This window comes from Tursiops truncatus, chromosome 7, assembly GCF_011762595.2.
Source record: "Tursiops truncatus isolate mTurTru1 chromosome 7, mTurTru1.mat.Y, whole genome shotgun sequence".
Classification (NCBI taxonomy): Eukaryota; Metazoa; Chordata; class Mammalia; order Artiodactyla; family Delphinidae; genus Tursiops; species Tursiops truncatus.
In genome coordinates, this window is record NC_047040.1 from 113421474 (window position 1) to 113444008 (window position 22535).

The following is a 22535-nucleotide window of genomic DNA, read 5'->3' on the forward strand; positions in this document are numbered from 1 at the left end:
CTAACTTCTGAATTGAAAGCTGGAGAAGAGGGTAAACATAACCTGCACTGCCCAGCAAAAAAGTCTCCAATCTAAAAAATAGTTAAGGTAACAGAAAAAAAATTTTCAAAAGCAATACCTTTGGCAAAATTTCTGCTGCACATATGTAAGACATTAAAAATGTTAAGAAAAAAGAAAATGAAGATCTATCTATATATCATATATATTCATAGGCCCCTAACGACGGTGGAAGAGATTCTCCAAGCCTAATGTCACAGTAGCAGCACAGGAACTGGATATAGGAAAAACTATAAAGCTTTTTAAAAGGCATAAAAAAAAATTTACTGATCTTCAACTCTATTTTCTATAGCAATTTTGATTAAAGACATCTTTAATTTAAGAAATAAAAAATTTTTAAAACTTCACTCTATGGCCCACTTTCCATCTCCCACCTGTACAAAAATCCTAAGCAACCTACCAAACTTATCTCTGTACTTCTATGAACTGTGAATGTGAAAACAACATGACTCTCACTCTCACTAATTTTTAAATATAACTTATCTAAAACAGAATTGTAAAACAGAACTTGTTTACAAGAGCTGTACTAAAACAGTAAGTAAATAAAGAAGTATAACAGGAGGGGAGAATCTAGCATTTAAGTTTAACAAATACTTACACAGTGCCTAGTAAGTGTCGGGTACTCTACTAAGTGTTTTACATGTATTAATTCAATTGATTCTTATGAGGTAGTACAAATGATGCTTTCCTTATCTCTCTACCTGGAGCGTTCTCTGGCCATGAAGGATGCTCCACCTGCCCAGTGGGCAAGCTGGAAGGCTCAGAGAGTTCACACTTAAGGACTAGAGAAATACATAACACAGCTTTCTCACCCAAGGGACAAGTATAAAGGTGTTACACTCAAGTGTCCCAGGGAATCCCTAGGAGGTACAAAAAAAAATGAAATACTATCTTCACCTTTCTGAGGGAAAATAATTTTCACCCTAAAATTCCATTCTCAGCCCAGTTATCAAGAAAGCATAAGAGAAGAATAAACCATTTTAAGGCATCGAAGGATTCAAATAATTTACCTCGTACACCCTTTTCTTAGGCATTACTTAAGGATGTATCAGAAAAACAGAAGGAAAGACAAGAAAATATGGAAGACGACACAGAGTCATAACTGAGAAAATGGGAAAACAAAGTCCCAAGATAAAACCTGGAGAGCAGCCTGGAAGAGTCAACAGTTCCAACTGGAAAAGAGTCAGCTCAGGCAACCCCGGAGGATTTGAAAAAACTCAAGGAGACAAAGGCAGGTCATTTAAAGAGATGTGTGGGGTGCATGAGAGCCAAGAGCTCCAGGAAAACAAGGGAAACATAATCCCAGTTGCGAGTTCAAGGATTTCAGGGCTGATGAAGAAAAAGACGGGAGCAGGAGACAGCAGCACTGAACAGCGGGGCTCTGCTGAGGGGTCCCTTCAGGCCGCAGACCTTCCAGAGGAAGCGGCCCAGGGCTCCCACCTGGGAGGGGAGGAGGGTAAGGGAACTCCCAGGAGGGAGGAAGACCAGAGAGGCAGGGGAATTCCACGTCTAGGGCTTGGCATCCAGCGGCAGGGGGACAGGTCTCTGAGCCACAGAGCTCCGAAGAGCAGGAGAGGTCTGGGGTCTCTCACAGCTACAGGATTTGCTTATCCACGGCTAGCAGATGTGAAGTGCAGTTTGCAGTGAGATATGCAAAACCAGGCATGCTCTGAATGGCTAAAACTACACTTGTTGGGCTGTATTTAAAGCAACTGAATGTGTAAGAATTTGAGTTTGGCACTGGCGGGCTCTGAGCTAAGGGTCCTGGCATGCTATGAAGAAGTAAACAACTGATATCCAACAGCCAACTTCAGCCCATGTATATAACCCAGGCTACTACTTAGCTCCACACTGGTTCTGACAAACACATAATAATATAAACACTATTTCCTGATTTTCAGCTTTTAGAAACAACCAGACAAAACCTGAAGAACTTAATTATGGTTATGAAATCCAAGTAATATCTACCCTTGATGTAAAAGTAACATGAAATATAAGTTAGAAGTATGGATGGCAGAAGCTGGGACCCAGGAAGAGAAGCACAGCTCTAAAGGAGGGTAAAAGTATTACTATCTCTTTCACACAAAAGGGGCGGGTGGGTGGGGAGTAAAAGACCGTGAAACAAAGCACACTCAAGACAGCAACATAACTGTGGGACGGAGGGAGTGGCCACGTGAACACTTAATACACAGAACTAGATGCTATCTATGTTAAGGCATGTATTTTGGCATACCTTGAAACTAATGGAAAATGCAACTAGAAGACTTTAAAAAATTGCCTCGGGGGAGAAAACTAAAGACAAACAGGAGGATGACAGAGATAGCTGCAGTTCACTTCCAAGCTTGCCAGAGCTATTTCCAAATTCTGCTTTCTGTACTAACTTCATATAAGTGTTTCTATTCATTAAAAAAATAAAACAACAATAATTATCTTTGACATTAACTCTGCTTACCAAAAAAATAAGCCAATTTTGGTCTCTCCTTCAAAAACAAGGACTCCTGTTGGGGTCAGTCCCAAACTGTAGTCATTCCCATCTCTGGCCTAATTTTAGGGGAGCAACATGTGTTAGCTTTATCTGAATAAAACAGGTTTCACATTTTCACACAACTGCTTAATTTTCTTTTCATATTGAATTATATTAATTACATACAGACTAGTATTAATATGAAGGTGTTTTCAACAATTAAAGAACCCAAAATCACATTCTCAGTAAACTTCATGCATATTAATAGACACTATAGTTTTAAGGTATGTCTTCATTGGAAATACATAGTGATTAACTGCCACGACAAAGAAAGCTTTCCAGAGTCTTCCCAAATTCTAGTCACTATTTAAATCACAGATTTTGAAAAAGACTGCCTTTCTGGGAAAATTTAGCTTCTTAAACTAAAAATAACAAATCACTACATAAGCTGTACTAGACTACAGCTTATCAAAGTCCTCTCAAGCTACAAATTTTTAACTTTACTTTCTAAATTATTTTCATTTTTACAGAGCCTACTCAGCTTACATGATAAAAGATGAAATGAATATGAAGTGAAAGAATAAAAAGTGGGTTAAAAAACAAAAAAAAACCCACAACAGCAACAGCTTAAAACCAAAGACACACCTTTTTGGAGATTTTGGCTGTTTCTCCTCTCTCTTATAAGGAATTTCTGTGTGCGACTCCCATCATTCAGTATTTACCCTCAATCTTCATAACCACTCATCCAAAGAACCCGGTGTTAGCCCCTGCAAACTCCACACTCCCCCTCACACTGAATGAAAGAATCCATAATCACCTTGAGTCTTGAAGGAATAACGCTTTCAAGAAGTATCACCACACAGTGCTTACCTTGACCACATGCATATCAACCCCATACATTTCTAGCCACTTGGCTTTATTCAGATAATTGGTTTCAGCTTGTGCTGGTGTCTGACCTCTGAAATTTAAAAAACAAAAAATTTTAAGATGATTATGAATATACAATGAATTCTATACCAAGCAGAGAAACAGAAGAAAACAAATAGGAAATCACTGTTGCGGTGATGTGACGGTACCTGCATTCCTTCCATTTCTCAAAAACAGCCAGCTCCATCTCTTCCGTCTGAACGGGCACAAACCTGAACTCAGACACAAGTTCAGGACTGTGCTCGGCAAGGTCGTAGTCACCAAGTTCAGCTACAAACGTAAGTTTCACAGTTATGTTTTGTTAATAAGTTTACTTCCTGCTGAATCCTTCTTCAAGACCCATTTTATTAATAAAAACTGCTAAGAAGATTAGATTCTTTCTTAAACTACAAGGCATTCATAACACCCAGACCATTCCCAAAAATAAATCTAGCTTTGACTTAAGACTTATCTGTCTGTACACACAGATCAAGCACTTGCGGTTGGTAGTGTATTTTCAATTAAATGTCTTTCTCTTAATTTATTCATATGTTATAATGTTTAGCTTTTGAAAACCTCTTTTAGACTTCCATGGAGAAATACCTTTTGTTCGTATATTGAATAAACAAAAATATTAGCAATCCTTAAAAAACAATTAGCTGGCATCTGTTAACAAGCTAATATGCACAGAACATGACATCAAATATCACTGTAAGAAATAATCACCGTCCTTCCTGGAATTTTAAATTATTAATCCCAAAGAAATAACAAAAAAATAGTTACTAAAAAATACCTTGTGAAGGCAGCAGGAAAAGAACTGGGCAATGAACAGACATTTATGTGCCCATCTGTGGTTATCTCTGAACTGGGCTTGGGGAAGGAGCGGAAACAATGATTCTAATATTCTGTTCTTTAGAAATATTTCCTTTAAAAAATATTTTACTCTAATTAAAATATTTCCATTTTGATAAAAAATTTGGCTGTGGAAAGAAAAAGTACATGAGAACTACTTTGATCATAAAAATGGTAATAACTTGTTGCTTCCTGAGCATCTAATTTACACACTAGACATATTACAGATGTACTGTCATTGAACTTCACAACAACCTTGGAAAATATTCTCACTCCTACTTCACTGCTGAAGAAAATGCTCTTCTGTCTGGATCACAAGTTCTTTAAGAAGCCCCAAACCAAATCTGCTACGTAATGTTGTTCAGGATATATACTAAAATGGTAAAGAGAAACTGAACTTGAGAGTGTGAGAAAAGTGATAAAGATTATTCTGATGAAACAGAAAATCATAAATGCGAAGCAAGGAGCTCATTTTATGAAGATGGGAGTAACACTCCAGCTGAATCACTCTTCAGGACCTTAATAGTTAGTAGGACTTGGTAAGCTACTAGACACGGGACAACGGGATGCCTAAGACGTAGTCTGAAGTTTGGAGGAATCACAACAGTGGCAGTGCCACACCCACTGTGCGGCCACATGGCGTCGGATGAGGATGAGCAGCTCTGCTCCGAAGCCCTGGAGGCTGCCCGTGTCTGTGCCAACGAGGACCAGGTGAAACGCCGGGGCAAAGATGCTGTTCACATTTGCGTGCAGCCCCACCCTTCCCACGTCATCCGCACCAACAGGATGCTGTCCTGTGCTGGAGCTGATGGGCTCCAGACAGGTATGCAAGGGGCCTCTGGAAAGCCCAGGGCACAGTGGCCAGGGTCCACACTGGCCAAGTCACAATGTCACCCGCACCAAGCTGCAGAACAAGTAGCATGTGATCGAGGCCCTCCACAGGGCCAAGTTCAAGTTCCCTGGCCACCACAGATCCTCCTCATCTCCAAGATGTGGGGACTGACGCAGTTTAACGCGGATGAATTTGAAAGCACGGTGGCAGAGACCCAGCTCACGCCGGATGGCTGTGGGGTCGAGTACACCCCTAACCGTGGCCCCTGGACACGCAGCGGGCCCTGCCCTCGCGACAGCCTTGGCGCCGTCCCTCCTTATGTGTGCCCGCCAATACATCCTACTTTCTTGTCAAACAAAAAAAGGTGCCATGGATGCAAGAGAAAAGTAGGAAAGATTTTATTCAGGGAAAAAATATGATAGGTAGGGCTAAGAGAGAATATTACACAGCCACATGCATGAATCAGACCATGAGTACTTAGTGAGCATTACTTTGAATGAGTGTTTTGTTAAATAGACAGAAAATGTATAAAAATCATATTTTCAAGAAGTGTATACTTCGGCAGTCACAAAACGTATGAGACACAGAATATAAGAAGCAGTAGGTGGTGGAACACAGATGCTGAAAGTGACAGCTTTTCTGTAGACCTGAGAGTTTCAGAATTAACAACCTCACACAGCAATTAATAAAACAAAAAATGTGCTTTCAAGAAAAGATGCACGCAATTATACAGCGTGATCATTACAGTGCTAGAGGCACAACACTTCCAAACTACTATCTATTTGACTTTCCAGCAGATGAGAAAACGAGTTTTAGTTTGTAGACAGACTACAATTTACACTAGCGGCAAATTTTTGAAGTACAGAAATTTCCTTCAGTCACCAATCCCTCTATCGACAGAAAAATATGCTTTCTAAAATAGGAGAAGTACAAAATAAGCAAAATAATAGGTTTACCATAAAACATGAAAATTTAGTCTCATTATTATCCACACAATGGAAAATAAATACTGCTGATCTTAGAGAGACTGGGGATAATATGGAATCACCCCAAAAAAGCATAAAATTATTAATGTCTTCATAATCATTAAATATTGCTTTTATTCTAGTATATACGGATACTCCAGTCAGGATATTTCTTTCCCTTTTGTGAACAAGGACTGAAGATTATTATTTTCCCAAAACATCAATTTTTCAGAAGAGAATACCTAAGTTCAACAAATATTTGATCAGTGTAACAAGGTACAAAAGGGTAAGTTTTTCATTAATCTCACTGACTGGAAAACGCTTTTTAAAAAATTCTTAAAATAACCATCAGGAACTTTTAAATACATGCTAAGTATTTCTTTCATGGATTTATTTTTAAGGATAAGACTAAAGAAAGCAAACCAGGTGGTACAGCAACAATTTGCTCATATATCCCTGCATTCTTTTTGAAGGAAAAAAATTAGCTGAGGATCCAACTAAAACAGATATTGAATTATCAAGTAGACTGCAATTTCTGTTTGAAAACACTATTAGATGGAAAGGGAGCAAGTAAAGACAAAGGGAAGAAAAAGAAGGCAATATCTAAAAGGAGGGAAAGGCAGAGCTGGGTCCTGATACACGTTTACACAAACCGTGGTTGTTCTTTTCTCACACAGCACTTTGAATTTCTTGAAATTCCTCAAATGCACACAAAGAAGAATTATGCTTCACTCTTAACAGGCAACATAAAAAACTGCTTACCCTGCAAGTTATAAGCTGCCAACTGAACCGCTGTATCAAAAGGACACTCCAACCTGAGAGCAGAACACAAATGTGTTAAACACGCCAGTGTCATGACCTTTGTTTTACGATAAATGGAAATAAGACATACTTTGACCATTTCTTTTTCATAAGTAACTAAGAACTTATTTTTCAACTACTCAAGAAAATGTGGTTTACCTTAAACTAATACTCACTTTCCACTGAGAATATCTTGTTTTAATTGAAGAACAAATAAGTACCTAAGAAAAATAAAAGGCACAAATTTAACTAAACAGATCAATCTACCACGAAAAATAATCCTGCTCTTCTAATCTGAGAAGAAACATTCTTAATTACAAAACTTTACCCACAATAAAGTCTGTAAAGGAAAAAAGAATATGAAACAAGGGGCACTCAGTGTCAGGAGGATGGGCCAGAGTACAGGGTAGCCCCTCAAAAGAAAAGGTTTCGCAAATTACTGCGAGTGAGCTCTGTGATCTGCTTCACCTTCACTGTGACGACACAGCCACCTCATACGTAAAACGATACGGCAATGTACGCATGGGTAAGAGCTCTAATCTTGTCCACTAGCAGAGTGTTCAAGAGGAACGCCTTCGAAAGGGACTCAGCAATTCAATTTTTTACTTAATAAAAATAGTATGTGTGCATGGTCATAGATATGCAATACAGAGTCCATGAATAAATACTGAGGCAAGACAAAATAAAAATAAATGTTTGTAACTTACTTAAAGTTACTGAAAACTATTCAAGCAAAATCAGGATTCAACATTTTTCAATAATCAATGGCATTTCAATAAAGAAAGTCAGGAGCCAACTTGAAACAACTCTCAGTGGCCGAAAATAGATCATTTTGAACATCAATAGACACAATATGATAATGTACTGAAGCACATCAGTCCTATTTAAAATTCATGAGTTGATAACGATACTTAAAAACAGAACTCACTGGTTACGTTTGCTTGATGCTAGAGAACCAACTGTGTGTTTTGAAAACTGGTAAATAAAGGAAAACATTCTACACTTAAAAAAATACTGCCCCAAATGAAATTATCTTGTCTGGCATCTTGTTACCAGGGGCAAAGTATCCATTTCACTAGCTGTCTGTACACTGGAAGGAACTGTAAAGGCAACCTCCCGACATCTTTAGCCAGCCTGACCAAAACTTTACGCTTGCACACAGCTCCAGACATTGGGCTTACCGGGTTCGTTCTTCACGAAGATTATTTGGTTCTGAGGAGTAAAACTTAACTCGAAGATGCAGACAATAGGGTGAACCAACTGCCATCAAAAGAAAAAAAAAAGGGAGTGTAACTTTTTCAATATGGTTATTTAAATAAGTAAGAATTTTCAGTCAGTAAATCTGTCAAAAATCTACTGAAGTGGACAGAAGGTAACAGATTATTGTGGCAATGATTCAGGTTCCACTGTGGGCTCAATGAAGCCTAACACAATCAACAGACGTTTTAAGTATACCAGCCATCATGTAGCAGTGTCACATCATATCTGTCCTCCCAGGAACAGACAGCTCCAGATTAAGTCTAATAGCTCAGGGCCAAATACGCTGAATGAAAAAGTCTTGACTATGCACTCTGACAGCCCTAAAAACCTGCCGAGCTCCGTTTCTCAAGAGCAAGGAGGGACGCCTGTTATTAACTGCGCGTGGCAAGTCCGCCCACATCCTTTCCAATCCACTTCACCAACCTCGACATTCTCAGAAGTCCCATTACTTTGTAAAAAGAGTTGAGGTGCCCTAAAAATCTCTGTTACTGCAGAAAACATGATGGATTACGGACTGGACACTGGTACTGTCCCCTGACTATCGCTAGGAACAATGCTGACATTTTATGTGAATGACTTCTTTTCATTATTCTTAATTAAAAAAAAAGTTACAGCCTTAAATTCTCAAAATATTTTCTAGAGCAGGGCAGACACCAAACAGAAAAATGCCAATATAAGTAATTACTAAAGAAAAGTTAAGCATCTCATGGGAACTCACATCTCATTTCCAAACTGCAAGCCTTTCTCCTGGAAACAAACTGTAAGGCACTTGAATCTAGATTACCATCAACCCTATATAATTTACAGGGTGGGTCAGTATATTGGATTGAAATTATTTTTAGAAAGTGGAGATGCTAAGAAACTCATTGGAAACATGATTTCTTAAGTCCCTACTACGAGAAAGCAGTTTCTAACATACAATTATATGTAATTCGATTTCCAATTTTTTTCACAATTTTTTCAACACTTACTTTTTACTTGCTTTTTGATGCTTTTTGTACCATCCAACCAATGCTGAAAACAAAAACAAAACGTTAGCTCTTAAGCAGATGAGAGATCTTAACATTTTAATTACGAAAAGTTAATTTTCATCATGCTTTTGCTGATGACGATACAGAAATATTTCACAAGAGAAAAACAAATGTGAGACTGAAAACTGGAGAGCAGGGGAGTGTTAATCTGGCCAGAATCCACAGCAAGCTTATGACACATATAAACAACAACAACAAAAAACCCTAAAACCAGATATATGACTTCTTAAACCATCTCCTCTGCTCTCTCAGTAACAAGGATGATATTCTAAATTTTGCCCTCAGTTTTTCTCACTGTTCCCCAAAAGATGACTCTTTCAAAACTGATAAAATTAGAAGTATCCTCATATTCTAGTACTTGGTTCATTCTTGTAATAAAAATGTGAGATTTATTAACAGATCATAACCACAAATTAGGTGAAATAACAATGTCACTTACGTTTTACAAAATAGGTACTACTCAGAGTAGTAGTCTCTGAAAGAGCTTACACAATAAAATTAGACCTCTCTCATAACTAAGGCCCTATCTATTAAATAAGCAGTCTTTGCTCCTCTGCTTTACAAATAAAAAAAGGTAACATTGTGATTAGCAGACTTCTGGTTTCAACAGTAACAGCCTTTTCTGACTTCTGTAACCTCTTCACTCTGAAATGCCCAAAACACAAACAGACCTAAGAACCGATTCCAGAGACTTACACTGATAAACCACTCCCAGCTCACTTCTCACTATTAATCCCTTTACACCAAGTCCTAACAGGGACAGGACGCACTCATCGCACTAAGATACACATGACTGTGTTCTCTTCAGCATGCTTACAATTCCAAGCACCCTAAACCAAAGGAGTGCTCTTGTGCTACAGCTCACAGAGCTAAGGAATCCAGTCTCAGAAACCCCGACAGGCAAAGTGTGGGTAAACAAGGCTGCATTGTTAACAGACTTGTAACCATTTGCTTTTCTTGCCAATTATTTGCCTAGCCTCTTCTCTCCATTCTCTGCCAAGATCCGAAAGTGAAATTCACAGAGCTACCAGTGTGCCAGCAAGGTACCTCTGCGTGTGGACACGAGATGGTCAGTAAGCATTTCCAAAGGCAATTAAATACAGTGCAGTATCTCCTCTGGATTCCAAGTGTGCGGGCTACTCAGTCAGCCATCTCTCATCTTTCAATAAATGCAGTCGGACATCTACTTTTAAGCATATTTTCATCTGGCAACTGTTCAGTTTTACACATCTTTCCATTAATACAATGCTTGGCCAGCCACTAGGCAGAACATAATTCAATCTATCAGCTGGAAAGAGTTCAACTAGGACAGTGACAAGTTCACCCATCATTGCCAAGCCCAGGAATCTACTATACAAAAACCCCAGACTTAGTTGTGCAAAATACCTACTACAGCCTAATGCCAATCCCACACTGGGTATGAGATAAATTTTGCTTATATGCCCTAGATCGTTTTCTCCCCACAACCATGGATCTGGGAGTTGCCCTATCTTCAGGCTTCATCTATTATACTGCAGTGAATTCGGAAGTGAATGCTGGTCACCCAGGCATCTCATGCAGCCACAGTTAGGGAGACCCTCATTCACCATAATGAACACAAATGAGCACACACCTTCTGAGAGGCAATCTGACTATGCCTTTAAAATAACTATGTGCCTTTGACTCAGCAGTTCTGCATCTAGAAACCATTATGGATGATTTAACCCACAAGGAATTATATCAGAGAAAAGAAAGAAATCTGTATATCCAGCAATAGTGAACTGGTTAAATAAAGTATTTCAACATTATAGAACTGTGCAACAATGAAAACTGAAAGTAAAAGTAGTTAAGAATCGGAAAATTATTTATAGTATACTGTTAAAATTGTTTTTTTGTTTTTTGGGGTTTTTCTTTCCTATTTTTTAAATTTTTTGGCTGCATTGGGTCTTCGTTGTTGCGCACAGGCTTTCTGTAGTTGTGGCGAGCGGGGGCTACTCTTCATTGCGGTGCGAGGGCTTCTCATTGCAGTGGCTTCTCTTGTTGTGGAGCATGGGCTCTAGGTGCACGGGCTTCAGTAGTTGTGGTGCGCGTGCTCAGTAGTTGTGGCTCGTCAGCTTAGTTGCTCCGTGGCATGTGGGATCTTCCCGGACCAAGCCTCAAAACTGTGTCCCCTTCACGTGCAGGTGGATTCTTAACCACTGCACCACCAGGGAAGTCCCATTAAAATTGTTAAAGGCAAATTACAACATATTATAAATTGTTTTTTCAAAATGTACAAATTTGTACATTTTGATCCTTGAACAAAGGGGCTGAACTTTGCAGGTCCACTGATACGTGGATTTTTTTCACTAAGACATGCACTACAGCACCACACAATCCTCAGTTGGTTGAATTCACAGATGCAGAACCTCAGATATAGAAGGCCAACTATAGAAGTTATATGCTGATTTTCAACTGCACCCCTAACCCCACACTGGTCATGGGTCCACTGTACATATAAGCATGCCTTCTGGGCTTCCCTGGTGGCGCAATGGTTAAGAATCCGCCTGCCAATGCAGGGGACACGGGTTCAAGCCCTGGCCTGGGAAGATCCCACATGCCATGGAGCAACTAAGCCCATGTGCCACAACTACTGAGCCCACGTGCTACAACTACTGAGCCCAGGCGCCTAGAGCCCTGCTCCGCAACAAGAGAAGCCATCACAATGAGAAGCCCGCGCACCACACCGAAGAGTAGCCCCCGCTCGCAACTAGAGAAAGCCCGCGCACAGCAATGAAGACCCAACAAAGCCAAAAATTAATTAATTAATTTTTAAAAATGCCTTTTCTTTTGGACTGAGGCAATCTATTACAAAGCAGTAAGAGATGGTACAGCTAGGTGGCTGAGACTGCTGGTGATCATTTTTCTTTGTGTTTTCCTGTATTTTCAACTTAGTCTACAACAAGCACACTCTTACTTAAAACAATAATCACGGATCCCCTTATTTTAATATTTCATATGAGTAATATATTCATGTGGCTTAATTTTTTGGTAATATTAAAAGGTATATGGTCAGCAGTCCCTCCAACCCCTGCAATACCAACTTCTATCATCATATGCACCACTCCCCACCCACCAAGATATTTACTGGTTTCTGATTCCTTCCAGAGCTTCTTCAAACAAAGAAAAGAAAAAAATTGTGTGTGTTGGTAAAGAGTAAAGAAATTAATAATGGGCTGAAAATCAACAGGCTAAATATAAATTTTGACAGAATGAATTTAAGGGATATTGAGAAGGAAACATTAATATAAGACAGACCAATACTATTTCAATAACAACTTAGTCTTTCTCAGACGGTTGTAACAAATTTCTTCCAGTTTAAGAACATTTAGGGCCAGTCTCACAAATGGACCTTTAATCTCTAATTTGTGCCCTAATTCTCTAAGAAGCACATTAAACATACAATCATCCTGGTGAGACAAAGGATCAGAGTTTTCTTCCAAGCAGGCATTTTAGTCTCTTTTCTACCTGCATGTAATAGCTTCTACACTCCGCACTCCCTTAAGACAACCCAAAACTCAGATAAAGCATCAAGCACAGTTTAAAGTAAAATTTAGGAGCTGGGGGAATTCCTGGTGACGTTCTGGGAAAGGTCTGAGTTCATGTTTGCATACCCTCTAGTCTGTTTTCTTTCATCTCCTCCACATTCCAAGCCCAGGGACTGGAAAATTCAGAGCTCAGAGACAGGCACTGATAGTATTTTCCTTGAATCTTTAGGAGTTGAGTTTAAATTACAGCAGAAGATAAAAGTGAGAGCATGCAGACATAGACTCCTGGATGCACAGTGTGGAACTAATATGGCTCTCTTTCCTCATGGACATTAAAAAGGAAACAAACTCCCTTCTAATTTCCTAAAGTTTGGTTGATAAAATTAGAATTCAAAGGATATGGGAAGCTACATTTCTTTCCATCCTATTGAGCTAGGCATGAAAGAACAAGTACTTACTTGTGTGTCTTAAAATATACATAATAATCACAAACATAACAACAGGTATTACTAAACTAAACAAAGAATCACCTAGGGAGCTTCCAAAACACGAATAAACACACACCCTTATCCAGGCCCTATAGCCAGTCTGTAAACAGCTCTTCAAATGAATGATTTCTGACTTCTAATGCCCACATGACTCCACTGCTTCTGCTCAAAGAGCAAAGAGCTTATGGCAGACAAATGCTAACCATCCTTCCAAACAACTGCCTCTGCAAAAAATATTCCTCCTGTGAGGAGTAGAGGCTCATGCTCTGCATTAAAGGATTATTTTAAAGCAAATTTTAACACTTTAAACAACGAACAAATGTTAAAAATCAATGAATGCCATGAAAACAGAAGATCAATCTAACTGAAAACACTTCAATTTACTCTAGGTTCCATTATAAATTCTACCTGGCTGATTACTTTCTTGGCGTTAAAAGTCTGTGTTATAAGACATTCCAAATGAAGCCTTAGATGGGCCATTAAAATATATTTTCCACTGTATCTTTCTGTGTGTTATTAGTATGCCTTCTTAGGACTCTTAAAGTCAAATTTAAAATGGAAATGTAGATGAGCTAGGTAGCTTATACATTCACTCTCTGGAAATACAGCACATAATCTATTTTGGAAATACACTTTTTTGGAAAAAAAAATACATGTGCAAATATATGTGCCTGTGTGCGTGTCACAATATAGAATACATACATATGTACGTTTAACATATAGGTTATTTCTATATATTTCTCACTCCCCACTACTTTATCGACCCTATTGTTTGTGTTAAGTTCTCAGTAACAATCCAAAAATCCAAATCAGCTGCCAACAGTGATCATTTCACCTCCTTCTTTCCAACGTTTATAACTCCTATAACTGCATTTGCTGTTACTTCTGTTATGAAATTTAATAGCAGTGGTAATAAGGGGCATCTCTGTCTCCTGCCTGTCTGTAGTAGGAATGCTTCTGTTGTTTGTTTCTCTATTAATGTAAAGTTGTTTGTCTGTTGTACTTTAATCACCAAAAATCTGCACAGAAGTTGAGCAAAGCCCTTGAGCAACTACCAGGTCTGTTCTCACAGGTGTCGCCTGCTGGGCCACCTGTCTGCCGAAGACCTACCATCACCCTGGAGACGGGCGCAGCTTCCAAAACTAGGCTAGATCTACGCAGGGAGAAGGGAGGTCAATTCTGTACAGGCCAAAGTCCATGAGGTTTATTCAAGGGGTTCTGGGGCCAGGAAGAGGCTCCAAAGGTCACTGAACCCACACGAAAGGAAGTCGAGAGTGGAGTATTATCTGCCCAACCTCAGATGAGGCAAACACAGCTCACCACATCACACCCGCAGTGCCAGGAACGAGGCCTGACCCTTCCCCTGGCTCAGGGATCTAGGACCCGCCACGGAGGGTCCACTCTTGCTGTCTCCAGCTGTGCACTTGCATAGTATTTCCCCAGTGTTCCACCAGACGACTAAAATGTTGTCTACCTCTCAGCTTTGGATTCAACATCTCCATTTCCATCTGCAGTCAGTGTTGTCTAAACTAAATGCCATAAACTTCAAGTAATCAAGTTACTTCTCTTACTTTCTTCTGTGGTAGAGATTTGAGTGTCAATCTTTTCTGAATGTAGTTTCACTTAAGTGTATGATGAAGCAGTTAACAGCATAAATGAAGGGTTAGGTAGCCTGCTCAGAAGTGGCACACATCAGACTTATATTCTACTGCCAAGAGCAAGTCACGTGGTCAAAACCTAGCACCAACTAAGCAAGAAAGTATCATCCTCTTAACAGCAAAGGCAGGAGACGATCCCACGATATACAATACAACATCTGATGAATTATAATGACTGATATTGAATCATCCATGCATTTCTGAGAATAAACTCCACCTGATCATAATGTATTATTTATACTTTTAATAGGCTGCTGAACACAAGTGTGCTGGTATTTTATTTAGGATTTTTTACATAAAGAACAAGGGAAGTTTAATATATCAATATATGTACATATATATGTATATATATAATGAACCAATACAAGCTATCAAATTGATTTAAGGAAAAGGCAAAAAATAATTACTATTGTGTTTTTTCCTTCTTTTCCGAGGATTATGAGAAATGCTACCTATGTTTCCCTTTACTGAACATAAGTGTCTACAATCTAGGTGACTCATTCTTTTTTAAAAACTTGATTGGGCCAGTTAAAATTCTAAGCTCTAAATATGAAGTTTGAGAAACTTCATTAACCAGAGGTCACAAACGTATAGATAGATCAGAGGATTAAATCTTGGCCAAAACATATTTTGTTTGGTCCATACTATATTTTTCAAATTCTTTAAAAAGTTTTTTATTATGCAATGTTCACAGGAAGCTGCAAGAGGTCCTATCTTCCCCTTCGTCCCCCAGTGCTCACATCTTACACAATTATAGTACAATATTAAAATCAGGAGACTCACATTGGTACAACGTGCATACACAGTTCTATGTCACTTTCTCACACAGCTAGAGTCCTGAACTGATGCCACAACCAAGATAAAGAAACATTCCACTAGCACCAAGAGCTCTCAGGCAATACTCCTCTACAGACACACCTCTCCCACCTTCAACATCCCTAAACCTCAGCAACCGTTAATTTGATCTCTCTCTCTCTAATTTTGAGAGTGTTACATAAATGGAAGTATACAGCATATGACCTTTTGAGATTGGCTGTTTTTATTCAACATAATGCCCTTGAAACCCATCCAAGTTGTGTGTGTCAACAGATTTTTGTTTTCTATTGCTGAGTAGTATTCCAAGGTATGAATGTGTCACAGTTGGTTTAATCATTAACCTACTGTAGGACACTGGTTTTTTTCAAGTTTTTTGCTATTACTAATAAAGTCACGAACAATCATGCACAGGTTTTTGTGAAGACATAAGTCTTCATTTCTCTAGGATAAATGACCATATATACGATTGCTGAGTCACATGCAAATGTAAGTTTGGCTTTTTTAAGAAGCTGCCAGACTATTTTCCATGGCAGCTGAACCGTTCTGACGCTCCCCAAAGCAGTGTTTGAGAGATCCAGTTGCCCCACATCCTCCCCAGCATTTGGAGTTGTCACGATGTTTTATTTCAGCTGTTCTCACAGGTGTACCGTGATGACAGCTCACCAAGGTCTTATTTTGCATTTCCCTGATGTCTAGGGATGTTGAACTTTTTTGTGTGTGTTTACTTGCCATCTGTATATCCTCTTTGGTGAAATGTCTCTTCATGTCTTTGGTTCACTTTTCTAACTGGATTATTTGTTTTCTAAATGTTGAGTTTAGGAGTTCTTTATATACACTAGATATGAGTTCTTTGTCAGATATGTGGTTTGCGAATATTTTCTCCCCATCCATAGCTTGGCGCTTTTGATCCTTTTAAGAGGGCCTTTCCCAGAGCAAAACGTTGTAATTTTTATAAAATTCATCTTATCGGTTTTTAAAAAATGGATCATGTTTTTGGTGTCACGTCTCATAAATCTTCTCCAATCCTAGGTCTCAAAGATTTTCTGCTATGTATTTCTAAGTTTATAGTTTTACATCTTATGTTTACATACACCATCTATTTCTGAGTTAATTTTTGTATAGGTATGAGGTTTAGGCCAGGGTTCATTTTTTCACCTGATATCCAGTTGATCCAGCACCATTATTAACACTACTCTTCTTTGACTGAACTTCTCTGGAATCTTTGTCAAAACTCAGCTGGCCACAGCCATGCACAGCTTCTTCTGAGCTCCCCATTTTGTGCCACTGATCTGCATGTCTGAGGTTCTGCCAACGCCATGCGGTCCTGGTTACGGCAGTTGTAACTCTTCAAGTTGAGCAGAGCAAGTACTCTCACTACTTTTCTTTTTCGAAATGGTTTTTTAGCTATTCTAGAGCCTCTGCCTTTCCATATAAGTTTTAAAATAATTTTGTCTGGATCTACAGAGGATTTTCTGGAATTCTGATACAAACTGCATTAAATTTGTATATTAATTAGGGAAAAACAGATAACTTTGCTGAGTCTTCTAATCCATGCACACAGCATGTCTCTCAATTTATTTAGCTCTTTTTTGATTTCTTCCATCAGCCACTCTATGTTTTAAAATTTAACCACTGTTTTTAAAAAATGAAAGATTTATTCTAAAGATCTGGATTTCCAGCTTCTCTTGAAATACCTGAAGATCCAGCAATGCTATCTGGCAACAAACGGCTAGAGCTAGGTGGTACCTGCCCCTCTGCCTCCTTTTTGCAGGCAAAAGTGATATGCTCCCTACTTCACCACAATTCCTCTACCAATCAATGTGTCAGCTACAATTTATCACGGTGCTGTCTTTTTCTGTCTCTGTATCTATCAAAAATGAGAAAAGAAACCATACCAAGCATGTAGTATGATTCAAAAAAAGAGAAAAACCATACTTCTTCTTGGAAATAAATAACACTCCCATGTCTTTAATATGCATGCCATCTCGCTTCCCTTTTGTTCTCCTGATTCCTGTAGCTTTTTGATTTTAAGACTGAATATTATTCCTTCAAAATAAATCATACAAGGCTTCCCTGGTGGCGCAGTGGTTGAGAGTCCACCTGCTGATGCAGGGGACACGGGTTCGTGCCCCGTTCCGGGAGGATCCCGCACGCCGCAGAGCGGCTGGGCCCGTGAGGCATGGCCGCTGAGCCTGCGTGTCCGGAGCCTGTGCTCCGCAGCGGGAGAGGCCACAGCGGGGAGAGGCCCGCATACCGCAAAAAAAACAAAAACAAAAACAAAATAAATCATACATGTTCTCTAGCAAATCGTTATAGTTAATTCCAATTAACAATTCTGCAAATTCTTATTGTACTAACCTAAAACCACACAGTATCAAAAGAAGAACTCCTTCTTGCCTGGCTTAAGATATATTACTTCCATGCTGGAAAGTTCTATTGTACAAGAAAATTACCCCAAATCACCCTTTTTTAAAAAACCATTGATGTATACAGTTCTGCTGCCATAAGGCAACTCTTTACACATCCTGTTATTTCTATGAGAGAGTCTCCCAAAATCCTTCATCAAGAAGGAAGGATTCATTAAATTACCATAAAGTTTTTTGCAGAGTCATACAATGAGATTTAATAACAAGGTTTCACCAACAGTATAAAAGATAATAAATTTTCAAAAACAATATTATCATAAAGACTTGAAGAAAAAGCATGCAAATGAATACCATCATCTGTTTTTCCTTAAGCCACAGGTTGTTTATTTGCTAAAGAAGAGTTATTACTAAATAAGAGTCCATAGGTGGGCTTCTGGAATACCTGAATTACCTATACATGTGCACGGAATGTTATATGTACGTGCCTTTTTCTAGGGAAAGCATCCATAGATTTTGTCATCATAACTCAAGGTTTAAGATCATCACTGGACTATATAAAATGATACTAAATTAAGTTTAGATTTGAAAATAGAAACAGGGCAGTATTGTGCAGTCAACTAAAAACAAGGGTAACCATATATCCTAGTATGCCAGAATAATCCTGGTTTAGGCCTACTATCCCAACCTCTCCATCCAGTAAGTCCACCTCTGGCACTCTACAGTGGCCTGGTTTAAAAAGTGAAGAAACAAACAGAAAATTTGAATATAACTATAACAAGTAAAGAGATTGAGTCACTAATCAAAAAACTTCCCAGAAAAGCCCAGGCCCCAGATGGCTTCACTGGTGAATTCTACCAAGTGTTGAAATAAGAATGAACACCAATCCTTCGTGAGAGCTTCCAAAAAATAGACGAGAGAAGACTTTCCAATTCATTCTGAATGAAACCAGACAAAGATATTGCAAGGGGGAAAAAACAAAAATAACTATAGACCAATATTCCTTATGAATATGGACTTCAAAATCCTCAACAAAATCAAATCAAGCAACATATGTAAAGGATTATATGCCATGACCAAGTGAAATTTATCCCAGAAATGCAAGAAAGGTTCAACACACCAACAAAAATGTCAATGTAATACATCATATTAATAGAATACAGGAAGTATACCATATGATCTCAATAAATGCAGAAAAAGCATTTAACAAAACCCAACACCCTTTCTCGATAAAAACATACAAATAGGAATAGAAGAGACCTTCTTCAAAATGATAAAGGGCACCTATAAAACTCCCACAGGTAACATCATACTTGATTGGTGAAAGACTTAACGCTTTTCCCCTAAGATCAAGAATAAGACAAGAATGTCCACCTTTACCACTTCTATTCAACATTTTGGTAAAGGTTCTAGACAGGGCACTTAGGCAAGAAAAAGAGATAAAAGAAAAAGAAATAAAAGGCATTCAGATTCAAAAGGAAGAAGTAAAACTTACCTCTTTTGGCCGATGACATGATCTTATACATAAAACACATAAAAACGAATACATAAGTTCAGCAAGGTTGCAAGATACAAGATACATATGTGAAAATGAATTCTATATACTAGAATCCAAACAAAATACAAAAATGATATCAAGAAAATCACATATTACAATAGCATCAAAGGAATAAGAGTAAGTTTAACCAAGAAGGTGAAAGACATGTAAACTGAAACTTTAAAACACTGTTTTAAGAAATATAAAGACCTAATACATGGAAAGACATTCCGTGGTCATGTATAATACTTATCATTGTTAAGATGATGATACTTCCCAAATGGATATACAGATTCAATGCAACTCTGGTCAAAACTCCAATTGCCTGATTCACAGAAAGATAGACAAGATGAAAAGGCAGAGGGCTATGTACCAGATGAAGGAACAAGATAAAACCCCAGAAAAACAACTAACTGAAGTGGAGATAGGCAACCTTCCAGAAAAAGAATACAGAATAATGATAGCGAAGAGGATCCAGGACCTCGGACAAAGAATGGAGGCAAAGATCGAGAAGATGCAAGAAATATTTAACAATGACCTAGAAGAATTAAGGAACAAACAAACAGAGATGAACAATACAATAACTGAAATGAAAACTACATTAGAAGAAATCAATAGCAGAATAACTGAGGCAAAAGAACAGATAAGTGACCTGGAAGACAGAATGGTGGAATTCACTGCTGCACAACAGAATAAAGAAAAAAAGAATGAAAAGAAATGAAGACAGCCTAAGAGACCTCTGCGACAACATTAAACGCAACAACATTCGCATTATAGGGGTCCCAGAAGAGGAAGAGAGAGAGAAAGGACTCCAGAAAATAAGTGAAGAGATTTTAATCAAAAACTTCCCTAACATGGGAAAGGAAACAGCCACCCAAGTCCAGGAAGTGCAGCGAGTCCCATACGGGATAAACCCAAGGAGAAACACGCCAAGACACACAGTAATCAAACTGGCAAAAATTAAAGACGAATAAAAATTATTGAAAGCAGCAAGGGAAAAACCACAAGTAATATACAAGGGAACTCCCATAAGGCTAACAGCTGATTTCGCAGCAGAAACTCTACAAGCCAGAAGGAAGTGGCAAGATATACTTAACGTGATGAAAGAGAAGAACCTACAACCAAGATTACTCTACCCAGCAAGGATCTCATTCAGATTCCATGGAGAAATCTAAAGCTTTACAGAAAAGCAAAAGCTAAGAGAATTCAGCACCACCAAACCAGCTGTACAACAAATGCTAAAGGAACTTCTCTAAGTGGGAAACACAAGAGACGAAAAGGACCTACAAAAACAAACCCAAAACAATCAAGAAAATGGTAATAGGAACATACATACTGATAACTACCTTACACGTGAATTGATTAAATGCTCCAACAAAAAGACACTGGCTTGCTGACTGGATACAAAAACAAGAGCCATATAAATGCTGCTTACAAGAGACCCACTTCAGACCTAGGGACACATAAAGACTGAAAGTGAGGGGATGGAAAAAGACATTCCATGCAAATGGAAATCAAAAGAAAGCTGGAGTAGCGATACTCATATCAGATAAAATAGACTTTAAAAAAAAGAATGTTACAAAACACAAGGAGGACACTACATAATGATCAAGGGATCAATCCAAGAAGAAGATATAACAATTATAAATACATATGCACCTCAATACATAAGGCAACTGCTAACAGCTATAAAAAAGGAAATCGACAGTAACACAATAATAGTGGAGGACTTTAATACCTCACTTACACCAATAAACAGATCATCCAAACAGAAAATTAATAAGGAAACACAAGCTATAAATGACACAACAGACCAGATAGATTTAATTGATTATATAAGACATTCCATCCAAAAATGGCAGATTACACTTTCTTCCCAAGTGTACATGGAACATTCTCCAGGATAGATCACATCTTGGGTCACAAATCAAGCCTCAGTAAATTTAAGAAAATTGAAATCATATCAAGCATCTTTTCTGACCACAATGCTATGAGATTAAAAATGAATTACAGGAAAAAAAAAGTAAAAGCCACACACACATGGAGGCTAAACAATACGTTACTAAATAACCAAGAGATCACTGAAGAAATCAAAGAGGAAATCAAAAAATACCTAGAGACAAATGACAATGAAAACACGACGACCAAAACCTACGAGATGCAGCAAAAGCAGTTCTAAGAGGGAAGTTTATAGCAATATTATCCTAACTCAAGAAACGAGAAAAATCTCAAATAAACAGTCTAACTTTACACCTAAAGGAACTAGAGAAAGAACAAACAAAACCCAAGGTTCACAGAATGAAAGAAATCATAAAGATCAGATCAGAAATAAATGAAATAGAAACAAAGAAAACAATACCAAAGATCAATAAAACTAAAAGCTGGTTCTTGGAGAAGATAAACAAAATTGATAAACCATTAGCCAAACTCATCAAGAAAAAGAGGGAAGAGGACTCAAATCAATAAAATTAGAAATGAAAAAGGAGAAGTTAAAACAGACACCGCAGAAATACAAAGCATCCTAAGAGACTACTACGATCAACTCTATGCCAAAAAAATGGACAACCTGGAAGAAATGGACAAATTCTTAGAAAGGTATAACTTTCCGAGACTGAACCAGGAAGAAATAGAAAATATAAACAGACCAATCACAAGTAATTAAATTGAAACTGTGATTAAAAATCTTCCAAGAAACAAAAGTCCAGGACCAGATGGCTTCTTCACAGGCGAATTCTATCAAACATTTAGAGAAGAGCTAACACCCATCCTTCTCAAACTCTTCCAAAAATCTGCAGAGGAACGAACACTCATTCTATGAGGCCACCATCACCCTGATACCAAAACCAAACAAAGATACTACAAAAAAAGAAAATTAGAGACCAATATCACTGATGAATATAGATGCAAAAATCCTCAACAAAGTATTAGCAAACAGAATCCAACAACACATTAAAAAGATCATACACCATGATCAAGTGGGGTTTATCCCAGGGATGCAA

General features: G+C 38.2%; 1 protein-coding gene across 12 annotated transcripts in view; it reads right to left on the reverse strand.

The window, feature by feature from the left end:
• Positions 1-22535, reverse strand: part of EPB41L5 (erythrocyte membrane protein band 4.1 like 5) — a 145923-nt gene that overhangs the window by 97941 nt on the left and 25447 nt on the right. For all 12 annotated transcript variants that reach the window (XM_019932330.3, XM_019932327.3, XM_019932326.3 and 9 more), the window contains 7 exons: positions 9109-9151; positions 8059-8137; positions 7054-7098; positions 6839-6891; positions 3598-3718; positions 3392-3479; positions 2510-2598 (listed from right to left, as the gene is read on the reverse strand). In XM_019932330.3, the coding sequence (XP_019787889.1) occupies positions 2510-2598; positions 3392-3479; positions 3598-3718; positions 6839-6891; positions 7054-7098; positions 8059-8137; positions 9109-9151 (518 nt within the window). The remainder of the gene's footprint in view (positions 1-2509; positions 2599-3391; positions 3480-3597; positions 3719-6838; positions 6892-7053; positions 7099-8058; positions 8138-9108; positions 9152-22535) is intronic.